The 20564-nt window shown below is 41.4% G+C and overlaps 1 protein-coding gene across 11 annotated transcripts in view; it reads left to right on the top strand.

The window, feature by feature from the left end:
• Positions 1 to 20564, top strand: part of dst (dystonin) — a 97962-nt gene that overhangs the window by 71839 nt on the left and 5559 nt on the right. For all 11 annotated transcript variants that reach the window (XM_080507535.1, XM_080507543.1, XM_080507536.1 and 8 more), the window contains 37 exons: positions 2264 to 2425; positions 2534 to 2704; positions 2950 to 3116; positions 4145 to 4304; positions 4512 to 4838; positions 5001 to 5085; positions 5534 to 5775; positions 5878 to 6084; positions 6189 to 6308; positions 6438 to 6545; positions 6634 to 6852; positions 6934 to 7137; positions 7464 to 7695; positions 8082 to 8308; positions 8404 to 8526; positions 8655 to 8756; positions 9232 to 9333; positions 9671 to 9844; positions 10012 to 10167; positions 10404 to 10601; positions 11201 to 11329; positions 11849 to 12019; positions 13499 to 13654; positions 14014 to 14220; positions 14470 to 14589; positions 15138 to 15307; positions 15424 to 15583; positions 15716 to 15910; positions 15993 to 16121; positions 16444 to 16587; positions 16852 to 17040; positions 17168 to 17297; positions 17466 to 17629; positions 17719 to 17881; positions 17965 to 18119; positions 18199 to 18273; positions 18451 to 18468. In XM_080507535.1, the coding sequence (XP_080363661.1) occupies positions 2264 to 2425; positions 2534 to 2704; positions 2950 to 3116; positions 4145 to 4304; positions 4512 to 4838; positions 5001 to 5085; positions 5534 to 5775; positions 5878 to 6084; positions 6189 to 6308; positions 6438 to 6545; positions 6634 to 6852; positions 6934 to 7137; positions 7464 to 7695; positions 8082 to 8308; positions 8404 to 8526; positions 8655 to 8756; positions 9232 to 9333; positions 9671 to 9844; positions 10012 to 10167; positions 10404 to 10601; positions 11201 to 11329; positions 11849 to 12019; positions 13499 to 13654; positions 14014 to 14220; positions 14470 to 14589; positions 15138 to 15307; positions 15424 to 15583; positions 15716 to 15910; positions 15993 to 16121; positions 16444 to 16587; positions 16852 to 17040; positions 17168 to 17297; positions 17466 to 17629; positions 17719 to 17881; positions 17965 to 18119; positions 18199 to 18273; positions 18451 to 18468 (5961 nt within the window). The remainder of the gene's footprint in view (positions 1 to 2263; positions 2426 to 2533; positions 2705 to 2949; positions 3117 to 4144; positions 4305 to 4511; positions 4839 to 5000; positions 5086 to 5533; positions 5776 to 5877; positions 6085 to 6188; positions 6309 to 6437; positions 6546 to 6633; positions 6853 to 6933; positions 7138 to 7463; positions 7696 to 8081; positions 8309 to 8403; positions 8527 to 8654; positions 8757 to 9231; positions 9334 to 9670; positions 9845 to 10011; positions 10168 to 10403; positions 10602 to 11200; positions 11330 to 11848; positions 12020 to 13498; positions 13655 to 14013; positions 14221 to 14469; positions 14590 to 15137; positions 15308 to 15423; positions 15584 to 15715; positions 15911 to 15992; positions 16122 to 16443; positions 16588 to 16851; positions 17041 to 17167; positions 17298 to 17465; positions 17630 to 17718; positions 17882 to 17964; positions 18120 to 18198; positions 18274 to 18450; positions 18469 to 20564) is intronic.

Here is a 20564-nt window from a genome sequence, read left to right as displayed (position 1 = left end):
GAGCTGCCCACAGTTTTGAGTAGAGCCTGCTGGATTTGTCTGTGGATGTTTTTACTATGCACTGAAGATTTTCTTTCAGCTTGCGAGGATTTCAGGGAAAAAGACACACTTTGGATTATAGATCTGATTAAGTTTTTTGGCACTGCACATGCTTGAGTCCGGAGGAATATTTTTTGGGGATTTCCCTTCCTAATATGGAACATAATGCTGCTGTTCAGTTTGAGCTATTTATACTCGTTGATGTATTTGTGTTTCTGACGCATTTGTCCAAATCTAGTCTTGAAATGTATTTTTACAAATAAGTGTCCTCGTGCTATTGTAAATTATGTTTTTTAAAGTGAAGTGGAAATGTTCAGTGTTTACTTGTTAAATTCTCATTCAGGAGAGGAGAGATACTCCTTATTAGTACACAGTTGCTTCCCATGTGATTTGTTGACATTGAGCTAATTTTTGACTTGCTCAGTGTGAGCTACAACAACTCATACCTCACAGGATCTCAAAGCATCTTTAGTCTTTTCTTTGTTGTGAGCTGTGGCAACTGTGTGAGCATGGGCAAACCGCTGAGCAGACCAGACTGCCTCAGACAAAACCCTTCCTGTATAGGGAAGGGGGAGGAGGAGGACCTGAACATTGACGACTGCTATGTGCCCCAGAGATCCATCTATGACACCGTCCGGCTCAATGAGCAGATAGACTCGGGCTCGAAGGGCAGCCTTTCCTCCCGACACTTCACAGGCACCCTTCCTTACACGCACCGCACGCTGGACCTCACCAGCCTCTGTGGAAATGGTGTTATTTCTGCCTCCAGTTCATTTGAGCTCCGAACAAGAAAACCTGCATTGCTGGATGAGCGTGCAGTCTTTGATGGGCTTAAACTCAATGGGAACCTGATCAGGGTGAATGATACAGTGTTGCCAAAGTCACGTCTGCAGGCAGGAGAGAAGAAGGACCATCCCCATCATCGGCGCTCGTGGAGGACTTTTGCACCCACTAATTTGGGCGAGTATGCAAGCCGCAGTGGAACACTGTGCCTGGGGAGCGTGGAGAGGCCCACGCTGAGCAATGGGAGACGGGGACAGAGCATGACCAGCTCACTGACATCTGAAGAGGATTCGGGCCTGTACAGTCCCACAGTGGAGAGGGAGCGACGTGCCCAGAGATCTCATATAAGAACGGGTCCTGGCACAAGGAGCTTGTCGTCTTCAGAGGCAATGCACATGTCTGGGGACCTGAGAACTGGCCGATCGCTCAGCTCTGGGCAGGAGGACTTCCCTTTTTCACCTGTGAGGGACAACAGATCTCTTTATCATAGCAGCAGCTTGGTTCAGGAGAGCAAACGGAAAGAGTCTGCTGTGGTGAATCTCATTGAAAAGGATACCCTGAGCAATGGAGACTATAAATACTCCACAGGAAGGTCCTCTTTAGGCCCTCGGACACAAAACGACAGCTCTGGATGGCGATCCAGGACTTTAACAGACTATGATGAGCTATCCACTGCTGAGCTACTGGAGGATGTGTCACCCCAGGATGACTGTGAGTTGGTCAGTGTGGTGGTGACACAGCCTGAAACGTACGGAAACTCTGTAACCCTACCCCAAGATAGCCGCCAGCAAGCAAAGCCAGGTCTTGTACAACAAGGAGCATCCAAGTATAACATGGAGGAGCTGGAGGAGTTTCTACAATCACTGGAGGCCTGTTTCCCTAAAAGTTTACACACATTTCAGCATGCAGAGGAGCATGAGATTGAGGCCTTCCTGAATGCCATCGCGACATGCCCTGAAATGGACCCTATGGGTCTTTTCTCCACACAGGTGCTTAAGCTGCCTTCACATGAAATTATCCCTCGCTACGAGATTGCTGTTTTTCTTATTTATCTGTTTACTTGGTGGGTGAATTAAGTATTGCCCAGTAGTTTTACCCAGGAAGATCCGTTGGCTTGATTGTAGATGACTGTGGCTATTGGCTCAGTTTTCCTTGAAGTTGATGACTGCTCCAAGAGTTGTTTGTTTCTATTTGACTTGTAACTTTAACCTCCAAGTGGTGATGTGGCAATCTTGTCCCCAAGCAGTGGAGGAAAAAGGAGCAGCTTTTTATTTTGGGGCCTTTTTCCAAATTTACAGACAGTCCAACTTGGTTTATTTGTGGCTTTCTAAGAAAGATTAAGAATGCACAAACTTTATTAAGTTTGTACATTTTTAGTTGGTCATGTTATGATAGGTCTTTTCTCAACTTTGTTTATTTTGATTTGTTTATTTGTCTTCAGGCTTTCCAGAAAGACAACATCGATCCACTGCAAACTCAACTTCAAGACATCAACTCTCTTGGTCATGGTTTGATCCAGAATGCTGCTAAAGGCACCAGCACGAAGAAACTGGAGGATGACCTGGAAGGTGTGAACTCAAAGTGGAATACCCTCAATAAAAAGGTACACTGCTGATTGATGTTTTCCTAAGTAACTACAATAATGTCGTAGGATTGTCGGCTCAGCCACTTTTGAAGCAGGTGTCATCTTTATTTATCATGTGGTCTGCAGATCGCCGAGCGCTCAGCCCAGCTACACGAAGCCCTGCTGCATTGTGGAAGGTTTCAGGATGCTCTGGAGTCCCTGCTCAGCTGGTTGACCGATACAGAAGAGCTTGTGGCCAGTCAAAAACCTCCGTCTGCTGAGTTCAAAGTGGTGAAAGCACAGATACAAGAGCAGAAAGTGAGTTCTACACAACACAACCACAAACAAGCTAAACCAGCATGTCTGTTTTAGTCTGAATGCTTCAAACACTTGACTTTGCCAATTAATTTTATTTAATTGACATGGGTTGTTAATCATGAGTGTTGTACACAAAGCTTGTTGTTTAATGAACACCTCATTTGTGTCTTTTAGATTTACTGTTTTTCAAAATGAAGCGATGTGACGGAGCTTAATAACTCTCCTCTTTTGTTCACCTCTGACAGCTTTTACAGAGGCTGCTGGCTGACCGAAAGCCGACTGTGGAGCTGATAAAAAAAGAGGGAGGGAAGGTTGCAGAGCTAGCTGAGTCTTTGGATAAGGAGAAAGTTGCAAAAGAAATTGAGTGTCTGGGACAAAGATGGGACGCTCTGCTCAAGAAAGCTGAAAACCGGTTGGTATACAGTACTGTAATGGATAACACGTTTAAATGAAATACAAGCAGTCATAGATTTGGAAAAATGTAAATAAGGAGACAAAATCCTAAAGCCACCGAATATTTTGCATTCATTTGTGAGTTTTGTAGGTCATTTAGCTTTTTAGTGTTCGAGCTAAACTCGTAGTCTTCAACTCCAAGTTGTTGTTTTGTACGTTACGAGAGGGATCACGCTTTTGGTGAAACACTGAGAAAATTACCATGATTCTTTGGAATTTTTCCACCCTCCTAGTATTATGAAAAGCAAAGAAGAGTTAAATACTGGCATTTTATTTTTCAACCAATAAATATGGCACATCTATACCGGTAGATGCCTCTTGAAGTAACATAAACACTTGCATTACCTCAATTTAGTAGTATTTCTGGATTTCATTCTTCTAAGTAATTAATTATTTTGCACTTCAGTACAATTCATACCATGTAATCTATAAGTACTTGCTACTTTTAAAATCAGAATTTGCTACTGAGTATTTCTACAATTTGAGTACGTACATTTTAAAATATATTGGTCTGCAATTTGCATTTATTATTATAATTCTTATTTTAACAAACAATAAAAAAATTTTGCTGTGTACCTGGATTTGTTTACCATAGTACAGCTTTATCGTCTTCATAATTTTGCATGACAAGTGTATTATGTGTATATTTTATACAGCTAAATTGTATCCGAAGCTTACTGTTGATAATACAATTATGTATGTGTAATAAGTAAATAATATATCAACAAGTTTTGGAAAAGACAGCTTTGTACTTTTAATTTTGCTTTTGTCATCAAATGTATTTGGATTTGAAAATAGTAAATTGTAAGCAATATGTTAGTAGTTGTACTTTATTGCTACTCCCACCTCTGCCATTGACAATTTTTTTGATAGCTTGTGCTTTCTTTTTATACATAAATAGAATAAGCACATCTGCATGTTAATTTAAAGTGGTCACTTTACTTTGTTTCTACTTCATTATTGTGAATATCTTCATGCTTTTGACAGGCACAAACAACTAGAGAACATCCTAGTGGTCACTCAGCAGTTCCATGAGACTCTGGAGCCTCTGAGCGAGTGGCTCACAGCCACAGAGAAACACCTTGTCAACGCAGAGCCGATCGGCACGGAGACGTCCAGACTGGAAGATCAGATCTCTCAGCATAAGGTAATATCCACCCTTCATCAGCATATGCAAGGTTTTTTTTCTTTTTCCAATATTCAGCTGAATGCATTTGTGTTTATTTCACATTATGTTTTGTCCCTGCCTTTTATGATTTTCCATTCCAGTTTTTGTTTAATTTCAGTTTTACATTCTTGTTTTTTGTTTGTGTTTTCTGTTCGTGTCATGTTTGTCTCCATCACCCGCTCCCAGGCCTTAGAGGAGGAGATTATGAATCACAGTAAAGACCTGTTTCAGGTGGTCAATTTAGGCCAAATGCTCAAAACTGTGAGCTCAGTGGATGATAAAGAGTTTGTTCAGACCAAACTGGACAACACTCAGGGAAATTACATAGAGCTCCAGGAGCGATGCAGGAGAAAGGCCGAGATGCTGCAGCAAGCTCTAGCAAACGCCCAGCACTTCGGAGAGGATGAAGTAGCCCTCATGAACTGGCTCAGCGAGATGTACGAGAGGCTGGGTGAAGCGTCTGTGGAGGACTACAAAGTAGACACTCTTGAAAAGCAGCTGGCAGATCAACGGGTATACGCTCCTCCTCAGGCCAGATGTCACATTCAGTCATTTCATTTAATTTGCATCAGTCACATTTGAGTTTGTTCTCATGAATGGTTTGTTTTCCTCCGTTCACACTGGATTCTCTCGTCTGTCACGATGAGTGTCTGAAATTGCACCTTTCGTCTTCAGGCACTACAGAGTGATATTGACTTGAGGAAGACAAATGTTGCACAAGCTGTTTCTAATGGGTTGGAGCTCCTGAAGCAAACAACAGGCATGTTTTCATTCACTTTCATTACAAGCAGTACAAACAGACAAGCAATTATGTTCCTGTAATACACGTATTGAGGTTTTGTGCCATTTTTAAAGAGATGTCTATCCGCTGTTGTCCAATTCACTACAATATGTACAGGAATATTTTTTTCTTGAAGTTTGTGGCATTATTTCACAAGTTGCATAAATGTAAAAAAGAAAAAAACAAACTTGGAGAAATAACTCTTCCTGTTGTTTTTAATTGTCTCTTATTTGGCAAGTCTTAATAATCTACAGTAATGTTTTATTCCCAGCACAAATTTTGTTGTTGAGTTGTATCAAATTACTATGGAAGCTCCTGATAATCGAATATTTATTAATTTACTGTTGGGTGATGATAGTGGGTTCTAAGTTCATTACTCTTTGTCATACTGGAGAAAAGAATTATTCAATATATTTTATGTTTTCAGGTGATGAGGTGGTTGTTATCCAAGGCAAACTGGATGGAATAAAATCAAAGTACGCTGAGATAAACTCCATGAGTGACAATGTTTTGAAGACACTGGAGCGGGTTTTGAGTCTGTCTTCTAAGCTGCATCACACTCACGAAGGTCTGCACTCCTGGCTGGAGAAAGCAGAAGTGGAGATTAACAGTTTCTCTGATCAGGAGCCAGTGGGTGAACAGTTAATGCAGTCACAAAGCAGACAGAGGGTAAGTCGCTATATGTAACTGTTTGAAGAGGCTGCACAAAAACACATTTGTGCTTATATCGCTCTTAAACTGAGAATATGTGTGTCATGCAATCCTGCACAGGCCCTGCTGAAAGAGACCAAAGACCAAAAGCCTGTGATGGACAAGCTGAATGAGTTGAGTGGTTCACTTTTGGATCTGATCCCCTGGCACACTCGTGAGGGTTTGGAAAAGCTGGTGACCGAGGATAACGAGCGATACAGAGCCGTCTGTGACACCATCACTCAACAGGTCGACCAGATCAATGCTGACATACTCAAGTCACAGCAGGTAAACCAGAGCGGCTCACAAACAGCTTTCCCTTATTCACCTTATTTTTGTGTCTTTTCTTTTAACACATCGCCTGGTTTTTTCTTCTTCTTTTTTTCCCCCAGTTTGAACAGGCTGCAGATGCTGAATTCTCCTGGCTGACTGAAGCTGAGAAGAAGCTGCTGTCAATGAGTAAGATCAGGCTGGAGCAGGACCAAACCGCAGCTCAGCTGCAAGCACAGAAGGTGAGCCCGTCATAACACCGTGTGCGTATGCGTGTGCGTGTGCGTCAACACTAGTCTTTATTGGAGCAAAATACAGCACACAACGTGGTTTGTTTCTACCCCCGCAAACTCACTTAACTGGTTTTTCAGATTTTCTCCATGGACATCATGAGGCACAAAGATGCTGTGGATAACATTGTGAAAATGGGGAAGGCCATCATGAGCAGCAGAAACCCTGAAGAGAAACAAATCTTGAAGGTAATTCAATTTGTTTCCTTTGCTAAACAAGGAAATGTCAATAAGGACTATGCCCATGAACCAAAGGATCCTCTCGGTTTTCAATCAGGCCAAGACCCAGACGCTTCAGGAGAAGTATGGTGCCGTCAGTCAGCTCAATTCAGAGCGCTGTCTGCAGCTGGAGCGAGCTCAGTCTCTGGCCACACAGTTCTGGGAGACCTACGAGGAGCTTTCACCGTGGCTTCAAGAAGCCATCGGCACCTTCAGCCAGCTGCCACCACCTGCCATCGAGTATGAAACTCTCAGGCAGCAGCAGGAGGAGCTCAGGGTAAGAGGTGAACATATCCCAGATGTGTCACTTCCAATCAAACAATGAAACACTAAACTTGATTTATTCTATGCTCTCCAGCAAATGCGGGAGCTGATTGCTGAGCACAAGCCTCACATTGACAAGATGAACAAGACTGGACCTCAGCTGCTCGAACTCAGCCCAGAGGAGGGAGTGTCCATCAAAGAAAAATACACTTCTACTGACCAACTCTACTCTGAGCTAAAAGCTGATGTCAAACAGAGAGCTGCCACTTTAGATGAAGCCCTCTCTAAATCCACTCAGGTGAGGAGCAGTTTGTGAAGAAATGCACTATGCACCATACAGTTCACTGAGAATGAAACATTTTCATTTGTTGAAAACTCATTATGAGGAAATTCTGTCTAAACAGTGCTTTGTTTTAAAGAAATGGTTCCAGTTAACATAATGTAACATGAATGGACATTAATTTAATCGAGGTTATGCTAAAAAAAAGTAATTCCACATTCTGCCAATATTCACTGTTAAAGTACATTTCGTATCTCCTTTACCTGAGGAATGAAGCACGTTAATGATTTTACTATGTAAAGTGTAGAGACAAGCAAAAGGTAAATACCTTCTTCATTTTCCAGTTCCATGACAAAATTGACCCCATGCTGGAGTCCCTGGAGCGGATTGCCGAGCGGCTGCGGCAGCCTCCGTCCATCTCTGTGGAACTGGACAAGATCAAGGAGCAGATTAATGAGAATAAGGCCGTCTCTATGGATTTGGAGAAAATGCAGCCCTCTTATGATACGCTGAGGCAACGAGGTGAAGAGATGATTGCCCGATCTGAAGGAGCAGACAAGGACATATCTGCCAAAGGTACGGTGTATACATTATCTGTTTAACTATATTTTGGAACGTGTACTCATTCATTTAATGTTCATTTTAAAGCAGCTTTTCCTTAGACTATCGAAATGGTAATGGCCTTTTGGTGGCTGTAGTGGTATTACCTTAAAAGGACACCATGATAATCACAGGTAGCTTAAATAATATTATACGTTAACTTGGTAAAGGTTCAAATGTACCAAAATTAATGCTTAATTGGGAAACATTAGCTTTTATATGTGCTGAATTCATCAGCCTTCCTCCAGTGGTTTTCATGACCCTTGTTTCAACAACAGATTCTTAAAATTACAATTTGCCATCAAATATGTCACATTTATCACACATCTATTGAATGTACGACTCTCTTTCTCTTGTACTAGCGATACAAGACCAACTCGATCACATGGTGTTCCTGTGGAGTGACATCCAGGCCTTGCTGGAGGAGCGTGAGGCGAAGCTGCTGGATGTGATGGACCTGGCAGAAAAGTTCTGGTGTGACCACTGCGCCCTCCTCATCACCATTAAAGATAGCCAGGACCTCCTGAGGGAGCTGGAAGAGCCTGGAGTCGATCCTTCAGTCGTCAAACAGCAGCAGGAATTCGTGGAGGTGCACAGATCCCTCAAATCAAATCAGAATGAATAAACCAACTAATAAGCAAAAGTGAGTGGGCGTTACAACTTGCATGCATTTAATTTCTACAGGGTTTTAAGGAGGAAATTGATGGCCTGCAGGAGGAGCTTGATGTTGTTCGAAATCAGGGAGCCGAGCTCATGATGGCCTGCGGTGAACCTGATAAACCCGTGATCAAGAAAAGTGTTGATGAGGTAATGAGTTCTTATTGAAACCATGTTTACAAAGATGTTTATTTCTCTGCAATGGACTCATCTGATACCTTGCAGTCAGACGTTGCCACCAACCTGTGGACCTGAATAGCATTTCCGTATATTTCCAGGTGAATTCCGCCTGGGAGAATCTCAATAAGACATGGAAAGAGAGGATAGAGAGACTGGAAGAAGCCATGCAGGCTGCTGTACAGTTCCAAGATGGCCTGCAGGTACTTTGAAAACTGCTTCAAGGATAATACATTAAAATATGTTAAGGTTAAGAGTTGCCCTTCCAAAATATACAAGATTGTTTTGTAAAATATATTTATTGTTTGGTTCTTTAGATAAAACCAGCTTACATACAGGTGATGATACATTCAGAAATATTTACATGTTTTGAAGGTAAACAGTGAGTTCTTGGATAAAACCCACAGATGATGTAAAGCTTAATGCTGATGCGACATTTTATTTTATACAAGTAATTTTGTAACAATAGAAAATAAATCAGCCTCTCACTTGATGTATGCTTAAACTTTACCGCATGTGAAAGTTTTTCTGAAATTAATTCACTGTGGGGAAAGGTAATCCTCTGCACAACAGGTTTACCTTCGCTTCAGTTTAAATGTCCTATTCAATAAGAAACTTGACTCTGGGTGCAGGTTTGTTTTCTTCTGGTAACACAATGGCTCTCCACCTTGTACACAGGGTATGTTTGACTGGGTGGATATACTGGAGAACAAACTGGATTCAATGTCACCTGTCGGCACGGACCTGGAAACTGTCAAACAGCAGATTGTAGAGCTCAAGGTACAGTCTTGTTTATTTGGATTTGAATATAATATGGCAAAATATTTCTACTATTTTTAATACTGAAATCATTATAGTTAAGTTTTTCTCTGGCATTGTAATTGCTGCTTTATTTTTTGCATAAACTACTGATAGCTGTATATCAGAATTCAGCTGCGGTGTGTTTGATTCATAACCAGCTGCATTGCTTTGTTTTGAGTTGGAATAAAAGCTCTATTAAGTCCTCAGATTTTCTTTGATGATAATGAGACAAATCATTCCTTGAAAGGACAAAGCTGTTATTGTCTCAGTGACTCTCTTACTCCTGTTGACTCACTGTGTGTTCTGGTTTTGATAGGAGTTCAAACAGGAAGCGTACCAGCTCCAGATTGAGATGGAGCGTCTGAACCACCAGGCGAGCCTCCTGCTGAAGAAGGTGACGGAGGAGGCCGATCGCTGCGCCATCCAGGAGCCTATGTCTGAGCTCAAGATGCTCTGGGACAACATGGATGAGAAGATCATCAGCCGGCAGGTCAGAAGCATGGGGAAGCAGATACATACCATTTATAGTGTGGTCTTGAAGCACATTTGTATCATCGCTCTACATTTCCTCCTGCGCCATCAACCACGCAGGGTGTGCGATGTGTCACATGCATGTCAAGTGTTTACGTCTAATAGAATAATCTGTCATTAATCCAGCACAAACTGGAGGGAGGCCTTCTGGCTCTGGGCCAATTCCAGCATGCACTGGATGAGTTGCTGGCCTGGATGAGCCACACTGAGGAGCTGCTCAACGAACAGAGGAAGGCTTGTGGAGACCCCAAAGCCATTGAGATAGAGCTCGCCAAGCACCACGTATGACAAAGCCCCCTTTATGTTGTGTTTTTTTATGAAAATAATGGAAGAGGACAACAGTCTCCTACTCTTAATGCTAATGTACACTTTATTCTCACAGTCTTTCACTAAAAAGATTGTATAGAAGATCTGTTTTTCACTATGCTGTATCATATTTTCCACACCTACATGCAGATTGTGCATTACAATACTCATACACTTAACATTTGACCATTCTGGCTCTGTAATATGTGCAGGTCCTGCAGATAGACGTTTTGGCTCATAAGTCCACAGTTGAAACGGTGAACAAAGCTGGTAAAGATCTTGTGGAGTCGAGTGCTGGAGAGGAAGCATCTTGTCTGCAAAGCAAACTAGAGAATCTGAATCAGAGGTGGAAATCCATCCGGGAGAAGACAGAGCAGAGGAAACAACAGCTGGAAAGCTCTCTTCTTCAGGTATACGAATCATTCTGACAGAAAGTTGATAAGCTGGAAAGACTTATTAATTGTTTGTTATTCAATACATTGTGACTCACTCTTTGCCCCAAGGGAGACATAATTGGTATGCTGAAGTCATAAAGTTCAGAGCTGTGACTCTGATCTCATCCCCTTTCTCATTTGTCTCATGTTTCTTTTAAAAACTTCAACCTTTTGGGATTTGCTATGATGAGAGAGTTATTTTTCTTTAAGAAATGCTTGAAAGTTTCCAAAAATAGAATTTTACCAGTGTTGAGAAGGCTTCAGAAAATGTTATTTATTTTGTTTTTTGGGATGTGAATGTACAATTTCGTATCCAGTACATTCAAAATGGTTAAATAAAAGTGATTAGACGGGGGAATAAAAGTTGTGAATTAATCTTCTGTTTTCACTCCAAGGCTTTAATTCATTGTAGTCTAGCCTTTTATACAGAGAAATACCACAGATACTCAATTTTGGTTGTTTAATGAATCCAAGGAATTTATAACTCAGACATCCTTGTCTCTGATTCGCAGGCTGCTAACAATGAGTGTGTGTGAGACACCTTTTGTCCTGACTCAGGTTGTATTGTGTTGTAGGCCCAAGGTTTCCATGGAGAGATAGAAGATATGCAGCAATGGCTGAAAGACACAGAGCGTCAGCTGTTGGCATCAAAGGCTGTGGGAGGCTTACCAGACACGGCCCGGGAGCAGCTTAACGCCCATCTGGTATGTGTTTAACAATATGAGAGCCTGCATACAGATGGCAGGCTTGCAAAGAGTTGACTGTGTCTTTTCTGTGTTTTATCTGAAGTGTGAAAATTAAATGACACTGCAAACTACACCACTTGCATCCCCCTGCAGTTGATGACAAAAGTGTTCCAAATTGATTGAGGCATGTCTGACTACAATCAATTTAGGAACGTTTCCCTTCATTGTTTTTTCTATTTTCTAATCCAGACACTTACACCCCCCCACACATTGGCAGTGATATTTCATGGAACCAAACTGAGAGAGATTATTTGGCAATAACCTTGATCAAATTCGTAACACAATGCAGTTCAAAGTTTGAGTGCCATCATGCCTTATTCTGCTTGTTCTTTCACCATTTTTGGAATAAATTAGGACTCACCACGAGCAAATACATACTAGAACTTCCATATCTGAATGTAGGAGTATAAATACTGTCCTTTACTAGTCATTATCCTCATGCTATTGTGTGCTTTTTTTTTTTTTTTCTTCTACCAGGAGTTGTGTTCTGCCTTTGAGGCCAAGGAGGAGCTGTATCGGGAGCTGCTGAAAAAGGGTCAGCAGCTTCTCACAATGGCGCCGGAGGGTCCCGACAGCAACACAGAGCAGGACCTCGCCAATCTGAGGGAGAAATGGGAGGCGGTACACGCAAAGGTTGCAGAGAGAAAGGTAGGCAGCCTGTGAATGCCTTTCACGTGCTCTTAGCACCGCTTCAGGTTGAGATCCCAGCGAGGGCCCGTTGACATACACTGGAGCTATGACCCTGTGGTGGAAAGCCTCTAATCCCAGCACTGATAATGAATGGTGTAAGGACAGGGTGCTGGCAGAGAAACACAGGATGCGGTTACACTGTTGATCAGAGCAGCTGAGTTGCTGTCTGAGTGAGACAACAGTGGTCTCATATATTTCCATGGCAAACAGCTGACACCACTGTAAAATAAATCACATGTAAACTAACATTTGAGCCAAAACAAAGAGTCATCAGTCACTATGTTTTTCTTTTTGAAATGTGGATTCACTAAGCGACTTATATGCAGCAGTATTTTCCCACTTTTGTCACTACGATAAATAAGTCATTGTTTGACATTATGAAAATATAATTCTTGTATCTGTTTTTCGCTTTAACAACCCTTCTCCAAATAAGGAGCTTCTCAATCTGTTTATTTTCAATCTTCTCTGTAACATTTACCTTTTCCTCTCTATGAACTTTGGTCCTTTTCCCAAGAACTCAAAGTCCAGTAAATCTTAGAGAAAGTAAAGTGCTACTGCCAGACCTTCAGCAATGTGAGACTAATCTTGTGTATTTTTCAAGCAGAGAACTTTAGTTTTCTTTTCATTTTCTTTGTCGAGTACAGACTACAACCCCCTGCTTAACAACATGACACACACTGTTAACTATTGTCATTGGTAACTACATCACTTTCACTTTGTTTTATTTTTGAGAGCATGTTTTGCTTTTAAGTCTCAGAGAAGTGAGCAAATGAAGAATATAAATGCAAGGTGTAAAGTTTATGGAGTTTATGCAACAGTCATAAAAACCAATTGAGGTTGATTTTATGATGTGGCAGTTGGAACATAGCAGTCTTATGGCACTTTTACATTTGACAGAGCGCTGTGGTGTAAGTTTATGCACAAAGCTGTTCTTCCATCACGATCAAAAACCCAGAGCTTATGTACAGCTGTACTAACTTTTACAATGTTTTGTATTTGTTTCTGATGCCAGATTGGATCCATTACAACAGTCCTGCATCAAACAAGCTATGAATAAACAGCTTTTTGAATGATGGATTCACAGACTGATGTTCAGCCAGCAGGACCATCACCTTATCTGAGAGAAACTCATTATCACCGAGATCATTCATCATATTTGTAATGTTATAAACACAGTATTCACATGATGAGTTTGAGCTTCTGGCCTTGACTGTTAGTCATTGTTACTCAATTAAAATCTCATCAGTCCCTTTCTGCCTCACCATCAGCCTCTCCAGAGATGTTAACTTCCTCTGTTCAGATGGAGGTCATGTGTGTCACATCTGATGCCATAGCAACCAAACAATGTGTTTGTGGATTACTGAGCAGTATAATGCATTCTGGTTACATGAGCAAAAGTGTGAATGACTGATTTTATTATGTGCTTTGTGTCTACAGGTGAAACTGGAGGAGGCTTTAACTCTGGCCACAGATTTCCACAACTCTCTGCAGGACTTCATCAACTGGCTGACCCAAGCGGAGCAGACGCTGAACATGGTTTCCCCTGCTTCCCTCATCCTGGAGACCATCCTGTTTCAGATTGATGAGCATAAGGTATGTTTTTGCGGAGGGGGAAGGTTTTAAAAAAAACAACAATGTTTTACATGCATGGAATTAACTTAATTTTGAAATGCCATTTTGTTATTTTTAATTTAATTCCAATTAAGCCTCTTAGACATTAGCCTCTTCTACATGCACTCCTCGGCAAAAACATATCCATAAAAAAAAAAAATCTATTTATTCCATTATTGTATCTGTCATGCTCTTCTCTCAAGCTACAAATTATTTAATAACATCTGTTGTGTCATTCAGGAAAAAAATCCCTCATAATCACATTAATCATATTACTCATTATTTGTCATTTCCTCTGTATATTATAGGCCCTAAATGTCTCCCTTTTGTGCACTGTGTAGATGTTTGTGACAGAGGTGAACTCCCACAGAGATCACATTATTGATCTGGACAAGACAGGAACTCATCTGAAATACTTCAGCCAGAAACAGGATGTGGTCCTGATCAAGAACCTGCTGATCAGCGTGCAGGGCCGCTGGGAGAAGCTTGTGCAGAGGTCTGTGGAACGAGGTCGTGTGCTGGACGATGCCAGAAAGAGAGCAAAGCAGGTACTGTTCTCCACAGGTTTATTCTGAGTCTGGTACTGGCACATATTCACTGCCATGGGGACTTTTAATTATCACTGGAAAGCACAGGGAAAATAATACTGAGCCTGTTTTATATTCTGTCTGCAGCCTTGGTTTTCTCTTGTGTTCTTTGAGCGCTTAACATGTAATCATGTGAACATTAAGCGGGGCTCTACTGGAATTGTTTGTTTGGATATGCTTCGTAACATGTGTTTTTTTATATTTCAATAGTTCCATGACACTTTCAATAAACTGATGGAGTGGTTGGATGAATCTGAGAAGACTCTGGACTCTGAAGTGGAAATTGCCAATGAACCAGACAAAATCAAGACCCAGCTGGCACAGCACAAGGTGACTGGCATTGTTTTTTTGTTTTGTTTTGTTTTTTATGTTCTTTTATCATGGTTTACTGTTAAAATAACATCAATAGCAAAGACCTATCCCCTAAACAGAAACATCTATATCTGAAGCAGTTTACAAGTCAGAATAATGCGGCAGCTGCTAAATGCACTGTGTTTTATGAGTAATGTAACAGTGTTTGAGTTCCAGCAGTAAAAGCTATTTACGAGAATGACAGCAACTCCAGTGCGCATTAGAAGAGTTCCCTCTTGTTGTGTTTGTAGTGTTGTGTGGGGAGATTGTGCTAATCCTATCATAATCCTGGGATGGACTAAATGTATCAGGACTGACCTTGCTTTTGGATACTTTTAATCCCTCAAGAGCAGTGGCTCTTGAGTTTTGACCCAGTTTTGGTTCCTCTCTGTCTTTTTAATCATGACACACACACCAACACAGATTAAGAAAATGACTGCACTTAAATGTATCACTAAACCTGTCTATTGCAATCTTAGTATAGCACTGAAAATGTTTTTCTTTTTTTTTTTTTTATCAATATGCAGGATTTCCAGAAAGCTCTGGGAAGCAAACACTCTGTGTATGACACCACAGCTCGGACAGGACGGGCGCTAAAAGACAAGACCTCCCTTCAGGATGATAATCAGAAGCTGGACGACATGCTGAGTGAACTTAGGGACAAATGGGACACAGTTTGTGGCAAATCAGTGGAAAGGTGGGGATTCATTCAGACACATATTGTGTTTATTTCACTAATCTCATGTTGTCAGACTACCCGCAGTACCCCGAAAGGCCTCCTCAATCATATGGATGATTTCTTCTCCCCTGCAGACAAAACAAGCTTGAGGAGGCTTTGTTATTCTCAGGCCAGTTCACAGATGCTCTGCAGGCTCTCATTGACTGGCTGTACAGAGTGGAGCCCCAGCTGGCCGAGGACCAGCCTGTACATGGAGACATAGACCTGGTTCTCAACCTGATAGACAACCACAAGGTGGAAGAACCACTCCAGACTGAACACACATGATGTTCCACCTTTTTTTTAGTGGTGATATGATACTGTTCAGAGTGTTTAAAGCAGGTTTATGTTGTCTTGATTGTGCCTTTCAACGATACATTACTACAGGTGTTCCAGAAGGAGCTGGGAAAGCGTACAGTAAGCGTTCAGGCTCTCAAGCGTTCAGCTCGAGATCTGGTTGAAAGCAGCCACGATGATTCGTCCTGGGTGAAGGTCCAGATGCAGGAACTGGGCACTCGCTGGGAGACGGTGTGCAACCTCTCAGTGTCTAAGCAGGCCCGGCTAGAGCAATCCCTGTGTCAGGTACTGTGCAGATCTTACAGTCGTGAGAATGATAACGTTGTTGCTCTGTGAGCCTGACTGAGCTGTTGTTCTCCGTCTGCAGGCTGAGGAGTTTCATTCTACTGTTCATATCCTGCTGGAGTGGCTCGCTGAGGCAGAGCAGACTTTGCGTTTCCATGGCAGCCTTCCTGATGACGAAGAGGCATTGCGAGCCCTTATTGAACAACATAAGGCAAGCAAAGCAAATACTGATGTTGTTTTTTTAAATCCAAATTCCGGCTCAAGAGATAGCTTTTGACAGTTTTGGGTTGGAAAAGAAACATGCCTTTTTGATTAAGTTTTTTGCTTGACGAATCAGTCAAGACCTTGTCAGTTTGCAATTGGAAACCATGTCATCCTCCATGCCAGAAATGCTTTTTTCTTCAACTCTGATTTCACTTTGATTTTAGTGAAATAACTTCCCAACGCCCCAACATTATATCAAACATGAGCAATAGTCTATTTTTATGTTTGTGGAAGAAAATCTCATTTTCCCCTTTTTCTCTATTTTCCAGGATTTTATGAAGAAACTGGAGGAGAAGCGAGTGGCTCTAAATAAAGCAACTAATATGGGGGAGGCCATTCTGAGCATCTGCCATCCAGACTCCATCACAACCATCAAGCACTGGAACACTATCATTAAAGCCCGGTTTGAAGAGGTCAGCCCACACAGCTGCAAGGCGGCACTTACGCCTCTCATATCTGCAGTTACGACTGAACACGTTACACTGACTGGTTCAATTCAGAAGTAAAAAATTAATCTTCCCTTCGTCTTATTTGCAATATACACTTTAGGTTTTGATTGCGTCACTTTTGTCTTCTTCACTTATGTGATTGATTAGAAATGGTCATTCAGCAACAGAAAATTACTTCACTATTTTATTGTCTTTAGTTTGATGATGTATGTATTTCTGCTATTACAGGTGCAGGCCTGGGCTCGACAGCATCAGCAGCGACTGGGCACAGCACTTACTGATCAGTTAGCCACTCAGGATCTGCTGGAAAACCTTCTTACCTGGCTGCAGTGGGCCGAGTCCAACCTCAATGACAAGGACAAGGAAGCACTACCTCAGGAAATTGAGGAAGTCAAAAGCCTGATTTCAGAACACCAGGTAAAATATTATTGCCATTATTTTAGCATATGTTTCATAATTTTTTTTATTTTTCATTCTTATTGAAACTAAACCTGCCTGCATTGTTATTCTGAGAACAGTAATTGATGGTTAAATCTCTCTGTAGGCGTTCATGGAGGAAATGACCAGGAAGCAACCAGATGTTGACAAAATCACAAAGACACACAAAAGGAAGGCTGCTGTGGAGTCACAAATCCAGTCTCAGATCCCTGTGTTGGACAAAGGAAGACCTGGAAGTATGTATCCCCCAATATCACTCACATAGCGTGACCCGAGCCATCTGGCAAAGTGCTGAGTCAGCGCGGAATGACTCGACATCCGCATCTTATCCACTTTAACACCTGGAATGATGTCAGTGTGGATCTTATTCCGTCAGATCAGGTGGTTTTGTCTTTCATCAACAGGAAAACGATCTCCCACACAAACTATGTATGGGTCAACAACACAAGCTCCCATCGAAACCAAAAACCCACGGGTGAACCTGCTGGTCACAAAGTGGCAGCACGTGTGGCTGCTGGCTTTGGACAGAAGAAGGAAGCTCAACGATGCTTTGGACAGACTAGAGGAGGTGATCCAGGACCCAAGTTTCATACAAATCGAAACGCAGGAGATTCCTGGTCACTCAAATCACCCATTCTTTCTTTTTTGTCTGTGCAGCTAAAGGAATTTGCCAACTTTGACTTCGATGTGTGGCGAAAGCGTTACATGCGCTGGATGAACCATAAAAAGTCTCGTGTCATGGACTTTTTCCGTCGCATTGACAAAGATCAAGATGGCAAAGTGACCCGACAGGAGTTCATCGAGGGCATTCTCTCATCCAGTAAGACCAAACTTTACAAAGTGACTGCTTCACAGCATGTAGCCAAAACACTCATTTCACAACACTTCTGATCTCTCGAATAGAATTCCCCACCAGTCGTTTGGAGATGAGCGCTGTGGCAGACATATTTGACAGAGATGGTGACGGCTACATCGACTACTACGAGTTTGTGGCAGCCCTCCATCCCAACAAGGACGCCTATAAACCACTCACGGATGCCGATAAAATTGAAGACGAGGTAACGGCGCCTTGTAAAGTCATGAATTTCATCAACATCTGCCTCAGACATAGTTTTCTAAAAAGTTGTCTGCTCGCAGGTCACACGTCAAGTGGCAAAATGTAAATGTCCTAAACGATTCCAAGTGGAGCAAATTGGTGCCAACAAGTACCGGGTAAGCCTGTTCTGCCTTAAATACAATTTTCAGACTAGTTTTCCAGAAATCATGTAATGATACTAAATTATTAACTTGGGATGGTCACAGTAAAGGTAGGTGTTGAATGTGCAGATGAAAACAAGAGTTAATACATGCTAACTTTTCCATTTTTTTTATTGTTCCTCACATCACCAGTTCTACCTTGGAAACCAGGTACATGTGACTGTCTGTCTCTCTGCCTCCTTTCGTTCTTTGCTTTATAAAGCAGCTTTGTGTCCTTTTTCATTTGCTGCTAAGCTAACACTTCCCGCCCAGATTTCTGGCTAATGTTTTCAGACTGGAACTCAGAAGTAGGAAAAGCAAATGATAAAAAAAAAGAATAAGAAAAAGCAGTTTAATTGAAATAGATAAGTGAGAAATTTGATTTGACTTTAAATAAGCGTTACAAAAAACATTTACTATTATTCAGTTTTTAAACTATTACAATGACTTAGAGGCTTGATTGTGTTGGAAAATGATTCAATAGGTCTTGTTAGTGTTCATCTATCTGCTTTTGAGTTTCAGAAAATACAATATTGGCGTCCCAACACCATTTCAGCCCATATTTTGATTAGCCTGCGGGCATAAACTCATCTGCTGGGCATTTAAAGATGCTTTCTGTGTGCTTGCCTTTGGCGCTTCAGTGTCATGGGAATGACTTATCTCAGCATTGGCTGACACTTTTTTTGTGTAACTGACACTTTTTATTCATTTAACGATGGGCAACCTTAATGATTTATGAATTTGTTTCTTTTATTTTGTGACTTTTAATTTTCAGTTTCTATGTACTGACAAAGTGCATGCTACAAAGTGTATTAGGGGTGTTAGTGAGAAGGGGTAGGAGCATTATAGTGGTGATATTTTTGAACTAGTTTGTATTGATGTATAACACAACAATGAATTGAAATAATTCTTTCGACAGTTTGGTCTGGTTCACTGCTTACATGACTCCTTAATCGGCGATGAGACAATAGCAAACAGGGAAAATCAAAATCTTACCCCTCACCTACACGTTGCAGTTTTGGAAAGCTGTATTCTGGTAAATAGTTATTTTTAAGATGTTTCTTGTGCCTCTTTTTTCCTTCAGATCATCCTCACCTTTTAATGTATTTGATCACTAGAATCACCAGTGGCATTAAATCACTCTGATTACCATACAAGTTAAAAAATTTTACCAGCTGAGCAGATGTCATAAGATCAGAGACGCTCTCGCTGGAGAGTCATCAGTGTTTGGTCATGTCTGCGTGTCACACTGTGGTGGATTAGACGAAAATGATTCAAACCATTCCTCATGTTGTTCTCAGTGTATCATTGGAGCTAGCCGCATTGGATCTGCATCAGTGTCAATGCATTTCAATCATAGCTGTAGAAAGTGCTGGATTGCAGGAGCTTGATGTTCATCTGCTTGATCACAGTGTGAATTTGTTTCTGACGGGATGCATGCAGCCGTGATTGATGTGTGCAAATTGCGTTTTTTATGAATTTTTTTTTTGTGCTGATGCTCGTGGTCACATCCAACTGGCTGACATCTGTCGCCTCATACAGCTTCAACCATCCACATCCATAACATGCCCTCTGTTCTTTTGTCTATTGTGTGTGTGGTCGGTCAGACGAAGGCAAATGATTATACACTAGCACCTCCTAGTGGTATAATCACATGTTTTCAGGTACCTTTAAATGTGAAGCCTCACAGCTGGAGTGAAGACAGACACTACAGCTCGTCTGACTGCTGCATTTAGGCTTTGCAATAAAGAAACAGACTAAAATTAACTTCACTCTGAAATGTAATACAGACTGATGGGTGTTTTCACTCTCTGGTCGTGAAAGCTCAAACATGTTAATGCAATAATAAAGAATCCCTTTTCCTTGCATTTTAGTGTGATTGCGTTTCATGATTGGCCAAAATAATTTCCAGAAATTCTAATATCCCATCTGCAGAAGGACATATTGAGCTTAAATTTTGTACCAAATAATAAATCAGTCAGGCTCCACATTGTGTGACTCTTCAAACCCATGTACTCGAGGAAGAGTCAGCTCTCTGTGGCTTGAACTCACCGGGCAATGTAGGATTATTTTATAATTGGATTATTTCCACTAAAAAACAAATGAAACAAACAGTTGGATTGGCCTTTGTGTAATTTGTGTGTGTTTTCTTTTCTATTTTTTTTGAGAATGAAAAGTGAAAATATGTGTGTCTTTGTGTCAGATTCTTTGTGTGTGTGATTGTGTGTGAACCTTTGCAACTTGAACAGGAAACCAGAAGTGTATAT

Source organism: Blennius ocellaris (assembly GCF_963422515.1).
Source record: "Blennius ocellaris genome assembly, chromosome: 13".
In the NCBI taxonomy this organism is placed as follows: Eukaryota; Metazoa; Chordata; class Actinopteri; order Blenniiformes; family Blenniidae; genus Blennius; species Blennius ocellaris.
This window is presented reverse-complemented; position numbering and strand designations above follow the sequence as displayed.